Source organism: Heterocephalus glaber, unplaced genomic scaffold, assembly GCF_053883595.1.
Source record: "Heterocephalus glaber isolate CG9 unplaced genomic scaffold, H.glaber_assembly_v1.0 deba00001610, whole genome shotgun sequence".
NCBI classification, from domain to species: Eukaryota; Metazoa; Chordata; class Mammalia; order Rodentia; family Bathyergidae; genus Heterocephalus; species Heterocephalus glaber.
In genome coordinates, this window is record NW_028258381.1 from 13,209,538 (window position 1) to 13,234,948 (window position 25,411).

The window sequence follows — 25,411 nt, forward strand, 5'->3', positions numbered from 1 at the left end:
AGCTTAGCAAGACCCTGTCTCAAAATAAAAATGTAAAAAAGGGCTGGGGATGTAGCTCAGTATGAAAGATCTGGGTTCCATCCCTAATGCCACACACACAAAAAGATATCATTGAAAAAAAAAACAGAGTAGCATAAGTAGTCACTTATTTCAATTTTAAAGCATGAAAAATACATTATTTATGGAATATGCATATTAAAAATACATAGGAATGGATGGAGTATTTCAATTTTCTAGTGGCAGCTATTTTTAAGGGGGGAAAGGAACAGTGTAAAAATGGGGGATATCTTGGTTTCTTCCATTAAATTTCTCATATTTTATGTATTTTTCAAAACATCCAGCTGTGCCATAGTGCAGGGGCCTGTACAGTACACATAGGTTTAAACCTGCAACACACAGCCCAGGGGGAGACAGGTGGGTATGTGGCAGCCACCACTGGGTGGGCCATGGCCACCTGCCATTCTGAGCTGTCACAGGAGGTGATGTCATAAAGGAGTCACCGGCCTCAGCACCTTGCAGGAGAACTCCCGTGAAGCAAGAAGACAGAAAACAAACCACTATCCTAGCGCCACATTTCCTGTAAGCCAGGCAGGAAGCAGGGCATGGCATCCAGCCTTCTGTGAGCTCAGCTGCCTGTTGGGGACAATGAGTGGGAATGGGAAGCTGAGGCAGGGTGCAGGGTCCTTCCTGGGTGGCTCTGACGACCCCAGCAGCAGCAGCAGCAGCACCAGCATCCCTGTGTTGCTACCAGAGCACCGGAACCCAGGTGCTAATGGGTACGTGACTTTGTGGACCGGTTTCCTGAAGGTCTTGAGTTGTCTGTATTACGTGTCATTGGGCCCTGTGTATCTGGAAAATAACCAAGCAGTGTTTTTCTCCACAGTACTTCCCGCAGCACACTGAGAGGTAGTTAGATTCATTACAGCAGTGTGGGGACAGGAAGATGAAACAGGAGCCACACCCTTCGGATGACTCACTCTCATCAAAGGGCTGGCTGAGCAGACCTCAGCGGAGCCCTCAGGACTGCAGACAGAGTGGCATTTGTGACACCCTTGGGTGACAATGGGCCCACAGCCCGACAGTGGACACATATGTTAAGCTAATCACTGCTGCCTCTAGGAAGAGCATATTATCTGTGCCCTGGACTGAGATGCCAGGCAGGCTCTGTCCTCTTGGATGGGCCCAATACACTGCCTGCTGGGAAAATAAACTGAAAATAATGAGGTAAACCACCCCAGTAGTAACAATGAAGCATTTGCCCAGAAAAAAACCTGCCAACAAAGATTAAAGAATAGCTGCAGAACCCTCTCTGCCACAAGAACAGCATTTGAGAATCAGTCAGTAATAAAGCACACCCTCAAAGGCAAAGCCCACAGGCTCTGTGAAGATTAGAATGAGTTTTGCTTTGCAAAAGAGAGGCTGGCAACCAGGATTTTCAGTTTAAAAGCAAATACCTGATTGACCTTTGGTAAATACGGTAATTGTCACCTAATGCAGTCCCCAAGGGGGCTGTAACTAACCTTGTAATTAACCTTGTTTAGCCAGTGGACCTTCTGCCACCCCTATATACTCAATAATACTTAAAGGATTTCAAGAGAACACTTCCTTGGAGGTATAAGGGGTGACTAAAAAATATGGTGCATGTTTAAATTTAAGAATTTATTACAGGAAAAGACACATTGCTATTAACTCTCCTCAGATACTCCCCTCACTTTGAACACACTTATCCCATTGTCTCACCACTTTCTGAAGCTGTTCTGGAGTCCTTTTTCCTGAGGGTCTTTACAAGACACTTTCAGACATATGAATGCGGCTGCCGAGTGCATCCAGTGGAAAGTCAGGCTTCTAAAAATGTGGCACAGTGTCCTCCTCCACCATATCTACCAGATCTGGGACCCTGTGACTTTTGGTTCTTCCTCAAAATCAAAATGACCATGAAAGGCAAACATTTGGAATTGATTTTGGGGAACATCCTTGGTCTAAGCCAGGGCCGGGCACCTCCTCTGTGTGCACACAGACAGCAGCTGTGGTCTCTGCCTCTTCTCAGAGGACGCCGTCCTGTCAGGTCAGGGCCCACTCTGATGAGCTCACCTGAACTCATCTCCTCCCGACTCTGCCTCCACACACCCCCCCATGCAGGCGGCTGGCTGCAGCCATGAGGCCAGGGTACAGTTCCGTCCCCGGGACTGCTCAAACTCTCAGGGACAGGTTCCTCCTGGGAAAGTCCATGGGGCATCCGCTGCATTCTAATTTGTGCACTTTTCTGTATGAATAATGCAGTCCTTAAATACAAAGTGGGGAGACAGGATGAGTTTTGAAAACAGAAGTCATTTTTTCCATAATTCTTAAGCCTAACAGCTAATTCCTGAAAAATGAAAGCATGACTTTTCTTCTAGCACGTTCCACATCAAAACCTGCAGGACGCCTATCTTTGTTTTCTTCTTATAAGGATTTGAGGACTATAAATAGGCTCATGCCAGCGTCCCAGGCACATATGTGTGAGGGAGGAACATGAATGGAACCATGTGCATGCCATTGTGAAGACTGTTTCCTCTCCATGTCTAAGAGAGTGGATTAGGAATTAAATGAACTCGCAGAATCAACCTCAAATAAGCAAGAATAAGAATAAGTAGGTTTGAAAGGGAAGAGGACGAAGAGATGGACAGAGAGGGAAGGGAGGGGAGCAGAGGGAACACAAAAACAATTGAGACGCATGGCGTCATGCACCAACTCCCCACAATGGACCTAATCACTACATACTGCAAACTTGGACTAATGAAAACAAAAATTAGAAAATAAAACCAGGATCTCTTGCCCTGCAAGAAAAAACAAGAGTGAGTAGGCTCGCTGGCTTGGACGTAGTGGCTAGTTTAAAGTCCAAGTTAAAGGTTAATCGTAATGGATTACTTGGTTAAATACCTTTTTATTGTCTTAATTCTTTTTAGGTTAACTCGGTCATGGAAGGTTATCCTAAGTATAATGCTTACGTTGACTTTTCTTCTTGTTGGTAAGTCCAACCAATAATGCTTCTTAATGCTATTTCCTGGGGTATATTTGTGTGGTGTGAAAGATTTCAGTAGAATGGTTCATCTTTGTTAAATAAGTGCCACAAAAAATACCAGAGTAAGTGGCATGTTCTTGAAGTTTTTTATCTGTTTTGTCTTTATCTCTTTATAAAGGTAATGTAAATTCTTTATAGAAAATTTAGAAAGTGTTTTTTTCCTCTTAGCATTGTATTTTAAAATCACAGAAGTTGATTTAAATTAAGAATCCTTAATATACTTATTGTAAACACATTTTACATTTTACCTTCTCTAAATCTGGGTAACTCCTCTTGGGAGATTTTAATGACAAAAGACTCTTGTTAATGATGTGGATCCCAAAGAAATTACCACTTCCCATGAAGTTCTTGCTTCTGGACTGGGCCAGTATCACGCATCACAAGCCTGGCACAGTGGGAAACGGCTCTTGAAAATATTGCCAGCTTGGCCACAGAGTTCCCATTAAAACCAAGGCTCTGGTCTGGCCACTGCGCTGATGTGGCATCTTCTAAAACAGCAGTGCTCTGAGCTGTTCTCCATGACTGCACCTGCACAGCTGGGCGGCTGCCCGGCCCAGCCCCCTGGCAGTTCCTGGCCGGGCCTGCGGGGTTGCCCAGCTCGGCACCTCTGAACCACACCCTGAGTGCTTTGCTTTCCAGCGGGAACCAAGCAGCTCTTGGCTTGCTCTGCTTCCTGGCTGTGTTTCCTTCATCTCTGTTGACCTTGGGATTGGTGCATCAGCTGGCCTTTCCCATCTCACTGCTGCTGCCTCTCTGGCCATCCCTGTGGACCAAACATCTGCATAGCACTGCCCAGGCCCATGTGTGGTGAGGCAGACCTGCCCTTCCCAGCCTCCACCTCAAGGCCTGGGTCAGGGCACACAGCATAGGCACCAGAACTACTTGTGTTCAAGATGTTTCTCATTCTGGCATCTGTGTTAGTCAGCTTTATGTTACTGTGACAAAACACCTGAGATAATCAGCTTAAAAAGAGGAAAGGTTTCTTTTGGCTCGCAGGTTAAGAAGTTCACAGTCAGTTGGTCCATGGCTTTGGGGCCTGTGGCAATACACCATGGTGGGAGTATCTGGCTGAGGAAGGGCAAGGGAGAGACAGGAAGAGCCTGGGGCTGCAATGTCCCCCTCCAAGGTGTACCCCAATGATCCACCTTCCTCCCACTAGGCACCACTTCCTCAAGGTTCCAATGTCTTGCAGGAGTGGGGCCCAAGCCACTACCCCTGGGCCATGGGGGATGCTTCCCTGAACCCTAGTGACATCTTTTACGATCCACATTTATTAATTCAAAGAGCAAAGTGAAGGGTACTATAGGAAACAGGGAGGGAGGGAGATCTTTTCAGATGGGAAAGGGATCTAGGGATGGAAAGAAGAGACCAAGGGGAGGAGGAGAGGAAGTAAAAAGAACTAAGATGCAATGTGTGCATATACCAACTCCCCATGATGAACTACTCAATATAGACCACAAACGTGTGCTAATAAAAACTGCATAAAAGTTATACATTATGCCATTACACCGGATACAAACTGCTTCTTTGTATTTCCTAATTATGAGCTGGCAAAAAATGTGCCAGATCCATTTTAGACACCATTGGAAGAAAGGAAACACAATTTCAGTGGAAGTTAAAAGGACTCTGATCCTTTTCTTCTTTACCAAGTTGAAATTCACACAGTATAAAATAAGCCCCTCTCGGGTACACTTCACTGGTGTTTAGTGTGCTTACAACGACACGCAACCACTTCCTTTCTAGAGTCCAAAATAATTTTCCTCACCCCCAAAGGAAGCACCTTGTACCCAGCAGGCACTTGCTTCCCATCTTTGCTCTCCTCAGACCCGGCAGCCAGCAGTCTGCATCCTGTCGTCTGTCTGCACTTTCTCATTGGGATCATTCAACATGTGGCCTTTCTTGTCTGGTTGACTTCTTGTAGCTTCATGTTTTGAAGGTTGATCCATATTGTAGAGTGTATTCATTCATTTATTTTGGCTGAAGAATATTTCTGTGTATGTATACACTAGATTTTGTTTCTATTTATCCACTGAGGGAGACTTGACTATACTCACCTTTTGGTTTTTGTGAATAGCAATGCTAAGGGAACCTGTACAAGTGTTTGTTTGAATTCCTGCCTTTGCTTCTTTTGAGTATAAACATAGTAATGGAGTTTGGGAAGGATCTGCCAAACTGGTTTCCCTGGTGGCTCACTGCTCACGTTCCCAGCAGCAGTTTCTCCACCTCTCTGTGGTTTTGACTTGCTTTCCTTCACGACTAATGGCACCAAGCATTGTTGCATCCATTCCAAGGAGAAATACCTACGGATTGTCTCTTGCTCATTTTTTGATTGTGCTGTTGGTTCTTTTGCTGTGGAGTTCTGAGAGCCTTCTCAGATATATAACTTGAAAATATTTTGTTTCATTCTCCACATTGTTTTTCCATTTTCTCTTAATGTCCTTTGATATACAAAAGCTTGTAATTTCAATGCTGTGCAATCGTTGAATCTGAAGACTTGCACTGTTCTCTGCTAAGAGTCTTATGGTCTCAGCAACTGTCATTAGGTCACTGTTCTATTTTCAGTTTATTTTTGTACCTGGTGCAAAGTAAGGGTTCATTTTATTTGTTCTGATTCTGTATGTTGATATGCAGTTGTCTCAGCAGCATTTGTCTGAAAGGTGATTTCCCCTGCAGGAGCCTTCAAGTAGTCTTGGCACCCTTGCCAAAAGTTCATTTGGCCATAGTTGTATAAATTCTGGGCTTCTAATTCTACCCTGCTGGTCTATCTGTTATGACAGCATTGCACTGTTGTGATTTTGATTGGGATTGCTTTGAACCTTATCTTCTTACTAGCAATAAGAAGTCTCTAATTCCTTTTTTTTTTTTTTTTTTTTTTTGTGGTACCCGGGATCGAACTCAGGACCTTGCACTTGTGAGGCAGGAGGTGGCACCACTGAGCTAAATCCCAGGCCCCAAGAAGTCTCTTAATTCCTAGAAAAAAAAAAGAAAGAGAAGAAGAAATCTCTAATTCCTAAACATGGATTATCGGATTGTCTTTTTAAGATTTTTTTCAGTGCTGGGGATTGAACCTAGGACCTTCACTCTGAGCTACACCTCCAGAACTTATTTTTTTTTATTTTGAGACAAGGTCTTGCTAAGTTACTGGGTTGCCCAAGCTGGGTTAAAACTTGCTATCCCCCTGCCTCAGCCTCCCAGAGTGCTGGGGTTACCAGTGTGTACCATTATGCCTGGCTGTCTTTCTATTTATATAGTTTTTATTTAATTTCTTTCAGCAGTGTGTTAGAGTTTTCAGCCTGAGTTCTAGAGTGAGCCCTTTGCAGGCTGGGGATTTAGCTCAATGGTTTCGCCGCCTGCTGCACAAGCGCAAGGACCTGAGTTCGATCCCCGGTACAAAAAAAAAAAATCACTAGAGTGAGCCCTTTGTAAGCAGCATTTATCTAGATCATGATTTTAAGTCTATTCTGCCAGTCTCTGCCTTTTTTTGGAGAGAATAACCCCATTTACATTTAATTACTTTTTTTTTTTGGTACCGGGGATCGAACTCAGGTCCTTGCGCTTGCGCAGCAGGCGGCGAAACCACTGAGCTAAATCCCTGGCCCTACATTTAATTACTTTTAAAGAAAGGATTGTTTCTATCATTTCCCATTTTTTTCTCCATCTCATATTTTTTGTTGTTTATTTCTGCCATACTGCCTTCTTATGTGCTTAATTGATTGGTGGTACAGTTTTGATTACCTTTTTTGTGTGGGTGATTTCCATGGAAATTGCAAGTGACATCTTCAATTTATTAAGAGAAAAGTTTGACCCAGAGCCAGATTAGCTTTAAATTGTGTCTCAGTCACTTTCTTGTCGCTGAGACAAAATACTTAATACCCACGACTAAAAGGAGGAGGAAAGAATTAGTTTGACTTACATTTTTTAGTCCATGGCCAACTGACTTCAAGGCAAAAATGGCGCCGGCAGAAGGGTCTGGCAGGGGAGAGCTGCTCACCCCATGGCAGCTGAGAAGCAGAGAGAAGGGAGGAGTCAGGGAGGGAGATGCACCCCTCCAGGTCCTGCCTCCAGCCAGGCCCCGCCTCCTAACAGCGGAGTCTGCTCCAAAGTCCTCAGAGGATTAATCAGCTGAAGAGGCCCCGCCCCCATGGTCCAATCACCTTCCAAAAGCCCCACTTCCGATACAAGAGATTTTCTAAGGGGCCTTCCAGATCTAAACCATAGCAAATAGCATCCTCCCCTCCCCTAAGGCTCTGTCCCTCTTTATGTTGTTGACAATAATTTTATCAATGTGTTTCGTGTGCTCGTGAACATAGATTTAGAATTATTTTTCTGCATTTGCCTTTTAACTCATGTAGAAAGTTAAAAAGGAGTTACCAAGTAAAAATAAAATAATATTGGTGTTTCTATTTTCCTATATTGTTTCTTCATTCAAGAACTTGGTTTCCCTTTATGGCCCTGAGTTGATTTTTTTTTTTTTTGGTACCGGGGATCGAACTTTGGCCCTTGCACTTGCATAGCAGGCGATGAAACCACTGAGCTAAATCCCCAGCCCAGCTGAGTTGATCTTTTGAATACCCTTTCACTTCAGCCTGAGGAATGTCCTTCAGCATTTTTTCATGAAGCAAGTCTGATGGTGATGATTCTCTCACGTTTTGTTTATTTGGGAATATCTTAATATTCTTTTGTTCATTTGGAAGATTAGTTTTGCTGGAATAAAATTCTTTGTTTTTCCTTTTGGTACCTTAAATATGTCGATTTTATTTTTCTTTCAGCACTTTAAATATGCTGTCCCACTGTTTTCTAGCCTCGGAGGTTTCTGCTGAAAAACGTAAAGGATAATCTGACTGAGAGTCCTTTGTACACGACAAAGCACTTCTTTCTCACTGTTTTCAAGTCTCTCTGTGTCTTTGTCTTATAATCTGATTATTAGGTGTTTCAGTGTGAATATGGTTAAGTTTGTTCCATCTGGAGTTTGTTGAGCTTCTTGGTTTACAAATTCATGCTTTTCATCGAATTTGGAAAGTTTTAAACTGTACTTTTTCCAGTGTCCTCTGTCCCTTCCTCTTTCTTTCCTCCACCAGCGGCTGCCACCATCCTCTCACTGGTCCACAAAATGATCCACAGCTCTCTGGGGCTCCATGCACCTTCATTTCTTTTATCTTTCTGTTCTCTAGATTAAAAAATATCAATAGTCCTGTGTCCAAGTTTACTGACTCTTTCTTCTGTCGTCTCAAATCTGCTGTTGAGCAGAGTTTCAGAATTCCAGAATCAGGATCGGTCTGTGTTCTTCGGCTCTGGCTCCTTCAGGAGGACTCTGAGTGTCCTGCCCCACCACGTCAGGGATGGCACCCAGGACTTGAAAGGATGCACCCAGCTCCCCCAGGCTTATAGAATCACTATTAATACATGTGAAATGTTTTGTAAAGCTTTCCAAATAAGCTCTTAACCAGACTTGGTCTTGTTTCTTTGACAGGATTTCGAAATCATCAGTGGCTTAAAGAAACACAGTTTCCTCAGAAATACAGACAGTTATATGCCGTAGTCGCAGAATATGGTACAAGACTTTATGATTACCAGGTGATGTTTGATTAAGTTATCCCTGCCTGTTGCTCATGTAAAATTTAGGGCCGGGGATTAAGCTCAGTGGTTTCACTGCCTGCCTTGCAAGCACAAGGTCCCAAGTTCAATCCCTGGTACCAAAAAATAAAAAAAAAATTTTAAATAAAATAAATAAAATTTAATATGCCACAAGGCGAGTCCCATGTGTGGACTATGCTTTGTGTGAGAATATCTAACAGAAATAACACAGGAAATGGAGTTCTTTGAAGAGGTTTTATAGATAAGAAGCCCTAAAAATTCTCCACGGCCGCTAATCTCTGCAGGTGCCCAAGTGAAGCCGAAGGATAAGGAGAAGTGATAGATAAGTCTTCCTTGTTACCCTCCTGACTCCAGTCAGGACAGCGCTCTCCTCTGCCCCAGACATCTTTAGAACTCAGTGGGCATCCACAGAGGCTGGCCACTGAAGTCGTCCTTCTGGTCCACCCAGCCCACACCACTTCCCTGTATTCACAGTGAGGCTCATCCATTTACACCCCGACCTCAGAAAACTAGAGAGGAAGGCACGGGGCTATGGCCAGGTCATCGCTCCATGTGAGAAGGGACAGGCACACGTGCTGACTTTCTGACATGCAGTAGCTCCTTCCACCCATGGGCGACCTTGGACAGAGTGGTCCAGGTCAAAATCTCACGCCCTTCCCCCCAGGGCCTCTGAAACCCCCCACTCCCCAGCCCACCCAGCAGCGGCTTCATTCCCAGTGTCTTGCCAGGCGGGGCTGCTAGGAGCGGAGAACACGTGTTCCCAGCGGGGCCCTGGGTGGGAGGAGCGTCCCCTGGAGGTCAGAGGCTGGTTCTCAGAACGGCTCCAGGTCCTAGAGACGCTCCTCACTGTGCTTACACTGAGGACCCCGGGAGAAGAGGACACCACGTGGGAGGTCAGCGTGAGGCGACTCCTGCGCTGCTGGGGTCCACGCATCCAAGAGCAGGATGCGCAGCTGGGGCGCGATGGTCACCTCAGCCCCAGGAAGACAGAGACTAGCGTGCAGGGTGGAAACGGGGTCTCCAGTCACGGGCTGGCTGTGACCCACCCTCATCGCAGTGGCGATGTCCCTGTCATCTTGGCAAGCTGTGGTGCACAGCTGCTCGGTCAGGCCCCAGTGCAGGTGTTGGTTTGAAAGTATTTTTTTGTTTTGAGAGATAGGCTCTCACTAGGCAGCGCCAGCTGGCCTCGAACTCAAGGCTATCCTCCTACCTTGGCCTCCCAAGTGCTGAGATTGCAGGTGCACCATCAAGCCGGGCCTATGTTTTTAGATATGATTAACATTTGAATCAGCAGCCTTTAAATGAAGGAGATTGCCCCCCACAGTTTGGTGGGCCTCATCTGATCAGCTGAAGGTTGTGAGCAATCCCCCAAGGAAGGGAAATTCTGCGTCTCTGTGGCCGAAGACTTGAGCTACACAGTGCCTTGTCCTTGGTCTCCAGATGCCAGCTTGTCCCCACCGTTTCAGATTTACCAGCCCCACCATTACATTGCTGCATGAGCCAGCTCCTTGAAACAAAACTCTCCCTCCTTCCCATTTCCCTGGGATACCCTGACTACTATCTCACAAGTTCCTCTGGCTGGTTCTATCAGAGCCTGAATCTCGGGCAACCCCTTTCCCCTCAGTACTCTGCCCTAGATCCTAACAAGGTGGCCCTGCTCTGATATGCCAGCCCAGCTCAAATCCTTCTCTGGAGTGGCCCACTGAGACCACGGTGCCAAGATCCAGCGACAGGGACTCCTGTGTCCCCCCGCTTTATCTCAGATGCTCACTGGAGTCCATTTGTGGACTCTTCTGCCATGCCCTTCTGAGCTCTGAGCTTTCCAGATCCTAAAATTTCCCCCAGGTACACAGACGCTCAGTAAGTAGCTGAATGAATGAAAGAATGACCTTGGTGTTCTCTGTCCAGTTTTCTAGAACCATCCTTCTCTGTCTCTTGATTTTAGACTGATCAGCAGGCTCCATGGCATTTTCCTTCTAAAGACGCCTGAGGCCATGTCTAGGGATTGAGGTCTGGGTGTGGGCCTTTCATTTGTGAGCAGTGTCGCCCTGGGTTTGTGCGGAGGAGAGCTCCATCAGGAACCGCGGAGACAGGTGGAGCCTTACTGCTCTGTGTGGGACCCGTCCCAGAGCCCATGCCCTAGGCACTGCCTCATGGCTTAGTTTTGTTCACCTAACAGCAGATTTCAAACACATCCCCTTGCTTTAGATATCAATCATAACAGCATTTTATGACTAAGTAATACTCCATAGTTACAACGATTGCATACTCAGTGGATATTTTTTTCTGAACAGTTTAATGTATCTTTCATCTTTCATATTATAAACATCCTGGTGACTAAATCCATTCATCCACACTTGGCTGTTTACCTGGGACACATGTACTGAAAGAAGGATAAAGAAAGAATATTGGCAATTCTTAGATGGCCTTTTGAAATTGAAAATTAATGACTCGATCAGCTTTTCACAAAGCTAGACATTCCTCTCCATCTCCCACCATGGAGAACAGGAACCCGAGAATAGCTACACATTGTAAGAAATCCTGCACATCCCTTTATCCTCAGAACAACTCTTTAATAAGAGCATGGATAGCTCCACTGATAGACCTGAAGCTGGATCAGAGCCCGGAGTCAGCAGCCTGGGGCTGCCCAGCTTTGAATGCTGAAGCTGAGACGAACAACCAGAGCTCAGCAAGTCTCGCCCTGCCGTCTGCTTGCTGCCGTTCACTGAGGACAAATGCTTACTGTCACACAATGAGGCCTCAACAGCCACAGATTCACCATCGCCACGAAGAGGTTAAGGACAATGACTTCAGATTACATGCTCCAGCATTTAATTGGTTTGCACAGGCTGCAACCATTATAACTTCGGGTATTAGCCTTCCTCTTCCTCTTCCCCTTCCTCCCCTTCCCTTTCCTCCTCCCCCTCCTCCTTTTCTTCCTCTTCTTCCTCTTCCTCTTCCTCCTCTTCTTCTTCTCCTATGGTGCTGGGATCTAACGAGGGCTTTACACCTGCTAGGCACTTTGTCCCTGAGCTACATCCTCAGTCCTGAGTCTCTGCAATGCGTTTGGTTTTTCTCTTTGTTTTGCAGTGTGGATGCTGCAAATTGCAATTCCCCACCCTCTCTCCCCTCCCCAAACTGGTTGCTATAATGCTCAGAAATAAATTTATGGCTCACAGTTGATAGCTTCTCAGAATTTAAGGTGTATATATGTTCCAAGCCCATGCTTCTAACATTATCTTACTTCTCCAAAGCTTATTTTTCCTTCACTTTTATTCCTTGGCTTATCTCTTTCTATTCTACACATTTTAATACTCTAGATAGATGGGTGGGTGGATGGATGGGTGGACAGACAGACAGATGGGTGGATGGTTCCTGTAGTAGAACAAGCATGAAATGCTTTTGGGATTCGAGCAAAATAAAAATGTTTTTACAGTTGTGGAAAGTTTTATTATTCAAAGAACTTTCAAATGCATATATCAGGAAATTCAGGAACATTGTCTATAATTCTTTCAAAGCCACAACAGAAAAAAAAAGGCATAAACTGGAAACTCTACCCCTATGAAGAAGCAACTCATTCCAAATGAAACTGAAAAATGAGAAATGAGAATCTGTATTGAAAAGCTCCCAAATCCACACCCTATCACAAAGACTGTGTCGAGGACAGCATATAAGAAATTAAGCTGCTCAGCTGAAAAAAATGCAAGGTAATTTTTTCTCCACTCCATGCTGGATTCCATGCTAATGTCACTGTGACACATTCCAACAGCGTTGGCAACTCATCCCTCCATTCATGGCACTGTTTTGAACATAGCAAACTGACAGGAACCAGGAGATTCTTCAAGACAGAAGAGCAGATTGATCAGGGGAGGAAGATGGAGGAAATTTCCCAGGTGCCATTCTGCAGTGTGCGGGGGCTGGGGAGGAATCCAGGCTCAGGGACACCAGGCTGTCACTGTGCCTCCAGGCCACTCCCCAGCCCCGGGTGGCATGCTGATTACCACCGTGGAGAGTTGAAAGGTGACCCCACCACCGAATCCTGACCCCAAGATCCTGTGAATATGACCCTTATGGAAAAGGGTCTTTGCAGGTAGAATTAAGAATCTGGAGATGAAATCACCCAGATGGGCCCTAATCCAAAGACGGGAGTCCTTATAAAAGAAAACAAGGAGCAAGGCAAAGAAGCCATGGAGATTAGGGGATCGGCCACAAGCCAAGAGTGCGAGGGGCCACCAGAAGCAGGAAGAGGTGCGAGGTGTGGATAGTCATCTCCAAGGGCCTTCAGAGGACAGTGCCGCCCATGGACCCCTGGTCTCCAACTTCCGGCCCGCAGGCTGAGAGGACCCATGTGGGTTGTGTCCAGCCCAGTTTGCAGCCCCAGGGACCCATGCAGCCACCTGAGGTTCTCTTTCGTGCTCTGGGAATGTGAGCACTGCTCAGAGGGACAGACCTGCAGCCTGCGTGTCCTCCGCACACCCATGGGGGCTTGGGCTGGGCGAGAATCCCGGAGAAACTGCCGGAGCCTTCCAAGGGCTAGGTGGCCATCGAGGACAAGGCAAGGGCAGGCGTGATGAGGCCAGCGTCTTCACTGTCTCCCCTTCTCTGAGCTCTGTTCCCCTGCAGAGCCCCCAGGTGTCGCCTTGGGCCTGAACTTGGGTAACTGCGTACCGGGCAGGTGCAGGACGCCACAGCCACCTCGGGCCCTGCTGAGCCTCAGCCACCTTGGTGTGGTGTGGAGCCAGCATCAAAGAGGAAAGGGTGTGATCTCAGGGGAGACAGAACCCACTCGGACAAGCGGGGTACAGAATGGCTTACCTTTGTCTTTCTTTGCAGGCCAGGATGCGCATGCCCAGGGGACAGCTGGAACTTCTAAAGTGAGTGGGATTTGTACCGCGCCACACTCCGCTGTGGCCCCAAATGCCGTGATGATTTCGTGGAGTTAAAAACTAAAACCTGTTCTCCACTGTAGTATGCCCCACTGCTTCACCCAGGCAAGGGCACTGTCCCCAAGCCATTTCCTGTTGGCCACTAAGTTTTTTTCTCCTTTTTTTTGGTGAGGTACTGGGTGAACCTAGGGCCTTCACTAATCTGCATCCCCACCACTTCTTTAATTTATTTTTTTATTTTCTTGCTAAGTCACTAAATTGCCCCACCTGGGCTTGGACTTGCCATCCTCCTGCCTCAGCCTCCCAGAGTGCTAGGAGTACAGGTGTGCACCACCACGTCTGGTGATTTTGTTCTTTATAGTAAGCATAGGGCTGGGGACTTAGCTCAGTGTTTCCGCCGCCTGCCTCACAAGCGGAAGGTCCTGAGTTCGATCCCAGGCACCAAAATAAATAAATAAATATAGTAAGCATATATACCTTTCAGTCAAAACAGTCATATTTTTATTACTTTAGGAAATTATTGGCACTCTCATATATTTCTGCTTCCATGGATGATTCTTTAAGGAAATATACACTTGTTTTATTTTCAGAATTATGATCACACAAAAAATAGAAAACAACCATTTTTAGGTGAGAAAAATAGGCCAAAGTTTAGATACATTAGAGTCTATCCATGTACTGATGGAGTTATGACGCTACTAAAATAATTCTGCAATATTTTTCGTTTTCAGAGTGTACTAGCACACACAATCACAAGTACGACCTTATTTTGTTACTGACTTTTTACACAAAATAAAAACTATAAGATCACATCAAAATTTAAAAGTGTTGATTTCTTCGAAGTGTTTGTATTTTTCCAGCTTTAAATGTATATGGTTTTACAATTGGGGGGGAAAAACTAGACAGGTAGCGCTCTTTTTTTTTTTCAACTTAAAGAGATACCTGTTTAACATGCTCTTATTCTCTCCAGCAGTAGCTCTTAAACCGCAGAGTAGTAGACTAAACTCTGGGAAGGTGATATCTTGATGCACGTGCAGGCGGTAAAACCAGGCAGAGGTACCTGGTCCCCGAGTGGGTCCAGGGTCTTTCCCAGAGCTCCAGGCCACTGCTTGGAAGCCCCCATGTTGCGCTGGGAGGGGAAGCTGTCCCGTTAGAGGGACTGCGACGCTGGGGACCTAGACTCACAGATGCAAGATCGCCCGGCTGAGGACAAGGAGGTGACTGCACCCCGTCCTCCAGCTTGGACACCATAGCCGCCGTCGCCTGGTGTCCCTGTGGCTCTTACGTGGTGACCTGTGACGCTTTAGACCAGCGCACTTCCCCGCTCCCCACCTTGGGAATGCGTTTCTCCTACACACCGCACACCCCAAAGACGGTGGCCCAAAGCCCAGCCCCCTCCTGACCGCAATGTCCCGCCGTCCTCTCTGACCACGGGTCTCTCCCCCTGCAGGAAGGAAAGCCAGGCTCTGGAGAACAATTTCCGTGAAATTCTATTGCTAATTGAGCAGATGGACCTTCTGAGGGCTCTGCTCAGGGACATGAAGGACGGCGCAGACCATGACAGTGGGAGTCGCCCCAGGGATGTCACCCAGGACCAGAACGGCGCTGAGGTGCCGGAAGAGGCAAGGCGAACTGGAGGGCCATGGGGACAGGCGCGTGCTCCCTGGGTGCTGCTGAAATCCACCTTGCCATGCCATCGATGCTGGTCACAGAGACACGGTGTTGCAGTGCGACCCCCTTCCTGCCCAAATAGACCCCTGGTTCCGTTTCACTTCCCAGTGAACAAACAAAAGCCAAAGATCTCTGGGAAGTGGTGGTCTCCGAGCATCTACCCCCAAACACTGAAATAGCAAGAGGCTCCCAGTCCCTGCTTTCATAGTAAGTGCCTATGGGCCCGTGGGTGCCAGGGTCCGGCAAAACAGTGAGAAAAACCAGTGGGCTAAGCTGAGTGTGGTGGTGCAAGCCTCTAATCCCAGCACTCTGGGAGGCTGAGGCAGGAAGATGGCAAGTTTGAGCCCAGCCTGGGCCACTTAGCTATTTGGTGAGACCCTGTCTCAAAATTTAAAAACTGTAAAAGCCTGGGGATGTAGCTCAGTGCAAAGGCCCTAGGTTTAATCCTCAGTATCAAAAACAAAAACAAACCAACCAGTGGGCTCAGCTTTTTTCTCTTCTCTTCGGCAGCCATGAGCACTGCCCGCCTGTCCTTTCCACAGTGTCCATATTTTGAAATTCACAAAAATCGGACATGACCACCCACTGCCTTCCAGGCCCTGCTTTCTACCTTGTGTGAGAGCTCAAGCTGCTCTGCCTGCTTGGGACAGTTGCTGACTTTAGGACAGCACCCTGCAGAACCCACGGTTACTTTGAGCAGATAAAAAACAGCTCCTAGAAGCAACCGTGCAGTCTTTGCAAACTGCCAAATTCCCAAATAACTGCAGAACACATGCATGTGCTCTGTGGCTGCTCCCACAGCCCAGCCTGCCTCAAGCCTCACCGGAGAGCAAGGGGTGCAGGGCTTTGGAGGGGCCCAGGTCCATCTTGCCCTGGGAGCCCCTGAACCTTAACTTTTTTTTGGTACTGGGGATCGAACTCAGGTCCTTGCGCTTGTGCAGCAGGTGACGAAACCACTGAGCTAAATCCCTGGTCCTGAACCTTAGATTTCATTGCTTCCCTCTCAGAGAAGGGCCACCCCCGCAAGGGCCTGAAGGTGACCTTCCCAGTCCCCGGTGCACAGTGCCTGGCTCCGAAAGCAAGCGGCTTGGGAGCCACTCAAACCATCCTTATTTTGCAGACGAGGACCAAGTCCTTCCAGTGAACACTGGTAGAGATTAACAGAAAACTGTTCTTACCATTCATACAGGAAATGTTCACCTTGGTAAATTATGTACTTAAGAAGTTGAGAGAGGACCAAGTGCAGATGGCGGATTACGCTCTGAAGTCGGCCGGTGAGTATGCACAGGAAAAATGAATAGATGAATATAAAAAAGAAAAGGGAAAAAATGGAATGCCCCCCCACCCCCCCGCCAATGCCTCATGCTTCCTAAATTTCTTTTGGTAATTTTGGAGGAGAAAAACATAGTAAGTCTAGAGGACGAGGAATAGGTTAAAAGTGGCTATCGTTGATTGCTTTCCAAAAGTAAATCTTGGCACACACCATGCAACTTAATGTGTGTCCCAAAGGACCTTGAAGGAAGCTGAGATGCCACCCAGATGAGGAGAAGGCTGAAAATAGTTTAAGCAGAGCAAAAATGACAGCAGTCTATATTAGAAACTGAAACACCTTATGCATTATAATCAATCTAATTGCTTTTTTCTTTTTTTTTGGACCAGGGATCAAACTTGGGACCTTATTATTTGTGAGGCAGGTGCCAGAACCACTGAACTAAATCTCCGGCCCCTCTAATTGCATTTTTAGTGATAGTTTTTAAGAGTCATGGCAGTTTTTAAGAGTCATTTAAATGGCAGTTTTTAAGAGTCATTTACCAAGTAGTGGTCTTAATATTTTCCAGGCCGGGGATTTAGCTCAGTGGTTTAGCTGCCTGCTGCACAAGCACAAGGACCCGAGTTTGATCCCCAGTACCAAAAAAAACCCCCAATATTTTCTATTTAACAGTAATCCTTCAGAGCTTGGGCTATGAATCATGCACCTTGACAATCTCCGATGGGAAATTTACATTTATTAGAGAAATTGTGTAGTTAAAACTTTCCTTTCAAAAAATAAAGCAAACTCGGACTGAATATTTAAAAAAAAAAAAAGCAAACTCTAGGGCTAGGGGAGTAATTTAGCAGTTAGGGTTAACCCTAAATACCACCCACATGAAACTCAACTGTATTCTGCTAGATGAAAGAGCCATGTTCAAAATGGCTGCGCATGGGGCCAGGGATTTAGCACAGTGGCATTGCGCCTGTCTTGCAAGCACAAGGTCCTAAGTTCGAGCCCCTGTACTGGAAAAAAAAAAATGGCTGCCCACTGTGAGTACAGAGACAGGGAAAGGAATGTCCAGTACAGATAGATTCATGGAGACAGAGCTGTGATTGTCTAGGCCCGAAGCAAGGACTTCTGGGAAATGAGGAGAAGCCTTAACTGCTATGGGTTTCTTTGGCGTCTAAAAGTTGTGGTGCACTTTTGATGAATGATATGGTATCTGAATTATTTTAAAAGCTGATTTAAAAATAAACTAAATGAATAAAAAAGTGAACATATTTGAATTAATTAAAAACCTCACAATTCAATGTTCTGTGGAAAGCTTACATGGGTGCAGGATCAGTCCTCACATTCAAATGTGAAAAATATTTCCTGTCCAATTGTTGGGTAGGGGTATTAATTGAGTGAGCAGACGGTTCTAGCCTTGAAAAACTAGTATGTGCAGGGGTGCCAGGTAAAGGAAAGGGTGCTCATTAAAGCTGAATTTTAAACAAATAGCAAATAATTTTCTTAGGATAAATACATCCTAAATAATGTATGAGACATGCCTGTTACTAAAAAATTAGTCCTTATTTATCTAAAATTCAAATTTACATGGTAGCCTAAAGACTAATTTTTAAAAATTTATTTATTTATTTATACTGGGAATTGAACTCCGGGCCTCGTGCTTGCCAGGCAGTCACTGTGCTGCTGAGCTACATTCTCAGCCCAAGACTAATTTGTTTAGCAACCAGTGGTGTACATTTACTATTTCAGATCATGATGGGGCCGGGGATGTAGCTCAGTGGCGCTGTTGCCTGCCTTGTAAGTGCAAGGTCCTGAGTTCAATCCCAGGTACAGCAAAAAAAAAAAAAGTGAGCGACCGTTTTGATCATGCAGTCTTACAGAAAGTTCTGGAATCTACGGCCATACCACCCTGAACACACCCAATCTCATCAGAAAGTTCTGGAAATCAGACATTTGATCAAGCACATTTGCTTTTAATATTATATTTTCTCAGACAAAATTTGAAGGAGCAGTTTACATTTTTTATCTCTAGTGCATAAAACACATTTTCTTTGTAAAACAAAGTAATCTGAAAGGACACTATTTATGAATATATTGAATTGATTAATATCAAAATTCAATGAGTAAATGTAATTGGGATTATGAATATAACTTGCAGGTCATTTAGGACATTTTGTTCTCTGCTATTTGTTTTTAAGTGAACAGGGCTTCAGGAAGTCTCACTGATCACATAAGCTGTGAAAATATAGAGTGCCATATATATATTTTTTGGATGATAAATAATCTGTATAGTATTTCCAGCTCCAATTTAATTGCTCCAGAATTCAATTTTTTATCATATCATTTTCTGAAATTTTGTAAAATTGTTCAAGGCCAACATAACTTTATCAATATGACAGAATTTTGGTGGAAATGAATAGTCATATTTTTCCTACTGTTTCCTTCACTGTGAATTTTGCCTCCTTTATAATTTTCCCAGAAATAGTTTTTTCAAGGACATCATTAAAATGCAATTGATATATATTGAATTGTGTATGCACTTTTTAAAATTTAAAATGTATTTTATATTTTAGGGGCCTCCATTGTTGAATCTGAAACCTCAGAAAGCTACACAAATAATAAGACAAAACTGTACTGGCATGGGATAGGGCTCCTAAATCATGAAATGCCACCAGATATCATTCTGCAGGTAAAAAATGAAATTAACCCATTTCTATTTTAGGATTGTATTATTACCTGCCAGAAAGTCCAGGGAATATTAGAGCATCCAAACCTGAAATAATCTTATATTTTTAGAGGCATTACACCATATGGATTATTTCCTATTTAATGGCCAGTAAACTGTGCTTGGTTAATTTATCATTACTTATTATTGAAAGATCTATTTATTTCTTGGAATGTATACATTCCATATATTTCATTTATGGTGCTTCTGTGTCCTCCCTTTTAGATTGAAAATTTCAGTCATTCAACAAACATTGAAAGTGCTGGTCTTTTAAGTGCTAGTACTGTGTTAAGTGCTATTCAGGCCACATGTTCTCATCAAGTCCAATTGTAATGGGAACAATTTCCAGATAAGATTTCAACAGAACCTTTCGGTTCTGTTCCAAAGGAAGACATCACAGCAGTAGAACACTTCTTAACCAAAGTCTGCACATTTGAAGTTGGTTTCAAATTTGGATGTAGCTGCAGGGTCAAACCTACACTCATATCAGGTTGTACTCATAGTTTAGATCCAGAATATGACAGAGCTCGTTTTTCCCATCATCATTGTCATCTCCCACATCACCACCACCACCGCCATAACCATCCTCGCTACTGCTGTCCCGTCGCCAACTGCCGTTACCACTGGGACCACTGTGGCCTCAGTTGTCATCACCACCATCATCACAACCTCTCCCATCACCTCCTGCACCATCACTTCTACCATGACCCTGGTCACCACCACCGTCCGCATCCTCAGCAGTACCGACAGCCTCACCACCACTCACACCCTCTGGCTGTGTCTAGCAGCTCAGTCCACTGAGGCCCATGGAGGAGAGCAATGCTCACACGCTAAAGGTCTCTGATTGACAGAGGCACAAAGTGCTCTGGAAGACAACAAGCTAGGGGTGTCATGGACATTTCCTGTTTGATAAAGTTGCCCACTGCCTACATTCTGTAGGCATCGGAGAGATCTGCCAGCAGTAGTGATGCCAGCCCAGTGTTCCAGCAGTGGATTTGCAAAACCATATGAGAGATTAATTCCATGTTTTCTTTCCAGCCAGATGTCCACCCTGGAAAGTGCTGGGCCTTTCCGGGCTCCCAGGGTCACATCCTAATCAGGCTCGCCCGGAAGATCATCCCAATGTCCGTCACCATGGAGCACATCTCAGAGAAGGTGTCGCCTTCCAGAAACACGTCCAGTGCACCCAAGGAGTTCTCTGTCCATGTGAGGCACTGCCTAAGCCCTCACTCGGAGTGGGTGGTGATGGCAGGTGTGGGCTGGGAGCAGGAGCTGCACTCTCCTGATTGTCCACTGTGTGGCTACTTAGTTGAGTCATGTGCCTTCTGGGCCGTTGCTTTGTCATCTGCAAAGTGAGAGGGGTGGACAGCAGGCTTTCCAGCACTTAATTTTATTGTTTGCTTTTATCAAAGTTATAAATATACAGCAAAAATGTTAAATATTTCCATAAAGTTTAAATGGAACAGTGGTTCCTGGTCCCATGTCTCTGTCTTCCCCGCATGCTCATGACCCCGATGCTTCCACCTGAGACAATTTTAGCTGCACGTTCCGGCATTCATCCCATACTTGCTTTTACCATTATATCTTTATTTTCCAGTTGTGATACCCCCAATGGAGGTGAAGATGAGCTCCTTCCATGGTCACACCCATGTTCCCAGTATCTTTATCTTTTTTAAAGACCAGGCTTGGGGAGATAATTAACATAACATCCACTCATCCACTTAAAGTGCACTGTGCAGTGGCTTTGTGTGTTTATCGCCACAATCAATTTTAGAACACTTAACATTGACCACAAAAAGAAGCCTCAAACCCCTTAGCTGTCACCTGTCACTCATTGTACTGTAGCCCCTGGCAACCCCAGGCACTTTCTCTCCATACACATTACCCATTCGGGACATTTTATATAAATGAAATCATTGTGTGAGAGCTTTCATGAATGAATCCTTTCAGTTAGTGTCATTATTTTCCAAATTCACCCATAGTGAAGCAACTGTTAACATTTTATTTCTTTAATTGCTAAGTAATATTTCATGGTATAGGTACACCATTGTATTCATCCATTCCTTAACTGATGGACATTTCAGTTCTTTCCAGTTTTTTTCTATAATGAATAGATTATGCTTGTACATTTGTGTACAATTTTTGTGTAGGCTTGTGTAGAGTTATTGTATAGTTATTTCTGCCTTTTTGTCTGTCATGAATAGTGCTGCTATGAACATTTGTCTACGGGTTTTTGTGCAGCCTTCAGTTTTTGCTTCCTGGAATATACATCTAAGATCAGACTTGCTGGGCCTCCGGCTAAATCTGTGTCTAACACGACCGAGGAGCTAGGACCTGAATCTGAATTTTGTTTCAATCATATTCAATGTTTTTATGGTGAATGTGTGAGCCATATTGTTTCTAGTTGAGCCATAGAGTGTACTTGAATATTGTTTCCTTTTTTTTTTTTGCATAATTTTGACAGTTTGGAAGATAATTTCTTTATTTAATTTGCTCAGTTTTACTATATTCTCACACTAAAATAATCCTAATCTTTTCATCAGAAGTGTAAATATTCTCATGTATCTATCTAATCATCTATCTTCTCCTTATCTTTCCCTATAATCTTTCTTATATCTTCCTATCACCTGTCTTCTATCTATTTATCTATCTTCTAGCTCTCTGTATTATCTATCTTTCTTGTATCTTCCTGTCATCTATCTTATTGTCTCTCTCCGTTATGTCCATGTAGCTAGTTAGCCAGCTATCATCTGCCTACTTAGCCGTATGACTGGTCCTCAGTCTCACTAACCCCAAAGCCTGAGTCCTTGGGGTGCATTGGCCAGTTGTAGCCCTAGCACAGCTTCTGCCCATGGTGGACACAGAGTGTCGAGTGAGTCACAACTACATCCATTCATTTTAAGTCACAACATACTCATTACAACTTTTGTATCTGTTGGTCTCCTTTTAGGGTCTTATGAAGAGATGTGAAGGACAAGAAATTTTCCTAGGTCAATTCGTCTATAACAAGACAGAAACCACCATTCAAACATTTGACCTGCAGGTAATGAGTGCCCCGTGAAATGGTGAGATGTGGTGGGCTCCATCGCTGGGGTGATGTAAGTCATGTGAGGTGTGGGCAGGTTCTGTGCAAATACTACACCATATTGTACTGAGCATCTAGGATTTGGGTGTCAATGGGGTCCCGGAGCCAATTCCTACAGACACCAAGGGCTGAGCCCAAGTGTTAGAAACGGACGTATCATTCGACTTTCACATTTAGTGGCTTCTTCTTATGATTTGGGCTCATCCATTGGGATTTATGGTTGGCTTTGTAGATGCGCTCTTGTTCTTGTGTAGCACAGTAGGGAGCACTGAGCAAAGGACACAGGCGGAACGCGACACCCAGTACCTAGACCACCACCACGTTCTCTCCCTCTGCTGTGTTTACCTCTTCTTGAGCTCTTCTCACCCTTTAGATAGGCATCTGAAAAGGCTTGTGTTAGAGGAAGTTACAAAGAAAGGGTTTTAGTTTTCTATTATATCCATGTTCCTGGGATTCTTTGAGATGAATCTCATTATAAGTCATTCTTTTCTTCATTTGCAGCATGAAATTTCTGAATCCTTATTATGTGTGAGGCTGAAAATCCTTAGCAACTGGGGACACCCAAACTACACTTGTCTGTATCGGTTCCGAGTCCATGGCATCCCCAGAGATCACACCTAGAGGAGCTGGGGCCAGGACAGTGGCCGCTCATCAGGCACACTGTGAGATTCCAGATTAGACACAGCCCTTGGAATCAGAAGCGGGGAGTGGGGCGAAACCTCAGAGTGGTTTCCATTTGCCAGAAAAAGTAATAAATTTTACTGATAAAGATATGAAAGTAAATTCAACCTTCTTATAGTTTGCCTTTTAAGGATGCAGTCATGCTGCTAGAGCATTGAGAAGTAATTTTGTACCTGGTTTTATTCAACCTTCATTCTCACAATAGCATCTGTGCCTTCATTTCTACATCCTCTGTGTCATGTGTCTCAGTCACTTTCTCATTGCTGAGGCACAATACCCAACACCTACAACTTAAAGGAGAAGAGGTTTATTTGGGCTCACAGTTTCCATCCCTGGTGGAAGGGCCTGGGTGGACAACAGCTGCTCCAGCCATGGTCACTGGGAAGCAGAGAGCAGGGAGGAGTGGGGAAGGGAGAAAGACCCTTCAGGGTCATGGTCCTGATGACTAGGTCCCACCTCCTAACTGCTCCTAACTGTAGGGATCCTATGATCCTAGCCTCAAACCACACCACCAGTAAGGGAGTCAGCTGTCACCACTCTTGTTAACACTGGTCTGGAAGCACTGTCAATGCACTTAGACAGCAGGCAGATAATTTTTAATTCAGAGGAGCTAATTTAGTGAGGAGTTCTGGCCATGACTGTTTGCAGATAATTTGATGAACTCCTTGAAAGGCAACAGAGACTATTTTTTTTAAAGTCACAAAAAAATAAAAACTGCAATAAGATGGTAGATATAAAATAACCATCTATATATCATTTATAAATACAAACAACAACCTGTAAGCAGGTATAATCTACAGAGATCTAAAAAGGAAGTAACATGCCTATGTAAAAATCTCCCAACAGAAGTGAATGATTAAAAGAGGATCTCAAGAAATAAAAGGAAATCTCTGAGTTACTGAAAATGAGGGTGCGCTGGGGAGAAATGAGGGCCTCTTGGAAAGTGCTCTTGGCTGATACCTTTCCCAGACACATGAGTGCCCTCTTAATGCCACACTGATGTGGAGGAGACCCAAGAATGTGTCACAACATGGAAGCAACCATTTCCACACGTGCTTTGGTGCAGGGTAGAATCAGGGCTATATCCTTCGGACTCTTCTTCTAGGGTCACTTTGGTGGCAGAGTGCCCATGTTTTCTGCATCAGGCTTGGACTCTGCCCATGTGGAGGTCAGAAGGATGATTCCTTCCCTCCCTGTCCCCAGGAAAATATCAAAAGTGGATTATCCCTCTGTAGCTGTATTGCATACAGACTTTCACAGGACCATGGTAACCCTAATCTGCGTTTTCTCAAAGCAACACTAACCCTGAGACACACAGCCGAAGTCGAGTGGATGGGAGAGACAATAAGAGAACAGTGGCATCAAAAGAGCTGAATAATTATATGTCTTTTGATATGACTGAAGGTTTTTTTCCATTAGAGAAAAGTGTTGGTAAATACAAAATGGGTGGATTAAACTTTTGCAATATTTCCGTCGGTATTGTTATTTCAGGGCTGGTGTGAAACATTGCAATGTAATATTTGAATGTGTTTTTTGAGTCTCTTTTTTACTGTACATTTCATCCTCGGGTTAGAAAATATCTGGAGAGAGACATTCTTTCAATTTGATTTTCAGTGCCTACTTAGTTTTTGAACTGTGTTTTTGTGACAACATATCTGTTATGATTTATATCTAGATGATCCCCAAGCCAATGTACTCACAGGCGGGACTTTCAGGAGGTGATTGGATCATGAGGCAAGATACTCACCAGTGGATCGGTCCACTGGTGGGTTTCTAGCTAACTGTGATACTGGGAGGCAGTCTCTGGGGGCCTGGCCTGGAAGAGTCTGGCTCCCTCCCCTGCTCCTCCCCTCTCTCTGCTTTCTGTCTCCCATGCCATGGGCAGCTCCCCGCCACACTGCTCTGCCTTGGAGCCAGCCACCCATCTAAGAACTGAGATTACTAAAACGTGTGACAAAATAGACCTTTCCTCCTTTAAATTGCTCATGTTGGTTTTTGTGTCTCAGTGACAAAGAAAATGACTAAGACCATATCTTTACTCCAGAATTTCTCAGATTAACATTAAGAAGACCCTGGATGTGTATTTGATCTTCTTTATAGAACTAGTGGTATTTTTAACCTTTGTATATGCTTTACACTATTAACTAGGTGCAAGGTCATTGAAACGTTTAGAATTTCATGCTGAACTTCAAAAATTATCAGGTGAGCATGCTGCATCTACACCAGAAGGTATTTGTTATTCATCTAGGAATAAAGCTAGCCTGGTAAGAATATGTGGAGTTCTGTTTGGAAATCCCTACATCCAGGGATAAAAATTCTTAGTGGTCTTTCCTCAAGTTAAAAAGATCCCTCTGGATCATTCAGAACAGCAGAGGACTCATAGTAAATCCAGCCTGCATCTCCATCGTGAGTATCTTAGTTTTCTCATTGCAGAGACAAAATACCC

The 25,411-nt window shown here is 44.6% G+C and overlaps 1 protein-coding gene and 1 long non-coding RNA gene across 5 annotated transcripts in view; one reads left to right on the plus strand and one right to left on the minus strand.

The window, feature by feature from the left end:
• Positions 1 to 25,178, plus strand: part of Sun3 (Sad1 and UNC84 domain containing 3) — a 31,661-nt gene extending 6,483 nt beyond the window's left edge. The window contains exons 1-10 of one of the 4 annotated variants that reach the window (XM_013070427.3): positions 192 to 776; positions 2,946 to 3,007; positions 8,532 to 8,635; positions 13,490 to 13,530; positions 14,993 to 15,164; positions 16,403 to 16,487; positions 19,048 to 19,163; positions 20,238 to 20,405; positions 22,150 to 22,242; positions 22,786 to 25,167. In XM_013070427.3, coding sequence (XP_012925881.3) covers positions 646 to 776; positions 2,946 to 3,007; positions 8,532 to 8,635; positions 13,490 to 13,530; positions 14,993 to 15,164; positions 16,403 to 16,487; positions 19,048 to 19,163; positions 20,238 to 20,405; positions 22,150 to 22,242; positions 22,786 to 22,905 — 1,092 coding nt within the window. In that variant the 5' untranslated portion in view covers positions 192 to 645 and the 3' untranslated portion in view covers positions 22,906 to 25,167. Of the gene's footprint in view, positions 1 to 191; positions 777 to 2,945; positions 3,008 to 8,531; positions 8,636 to 13,489; positions 13,531 to 14,992; positions 15,165 to 16,402; positions 16,488 to 19,047; positions 19,164 to 20,237; positions 20,406 to 22,149; positions 22,243 to 22,785 lie in introns of those variants that run through there. The other 3 variants (XM_021254249.2, XM_013070428.3, XM_087196088.1) reach the window with 3 other exon arrangements.
• Positions 1,300 to 7,392, minus strand: LOC147822605 (uncharacterized). The gene is made up of 2 exons (XR_015445428.1): positions 6,975 to 7,392; positions 1,300 to 6,031 (listed from the first exon to the last, which is right to left on the minus strand). It is a non-coding gene; the product is annotated as an uncharacterized LOC147822605 (long non-coding RNA).
• Positions 25,179 to 25,411: the final 233 nt, after the last annotated feature.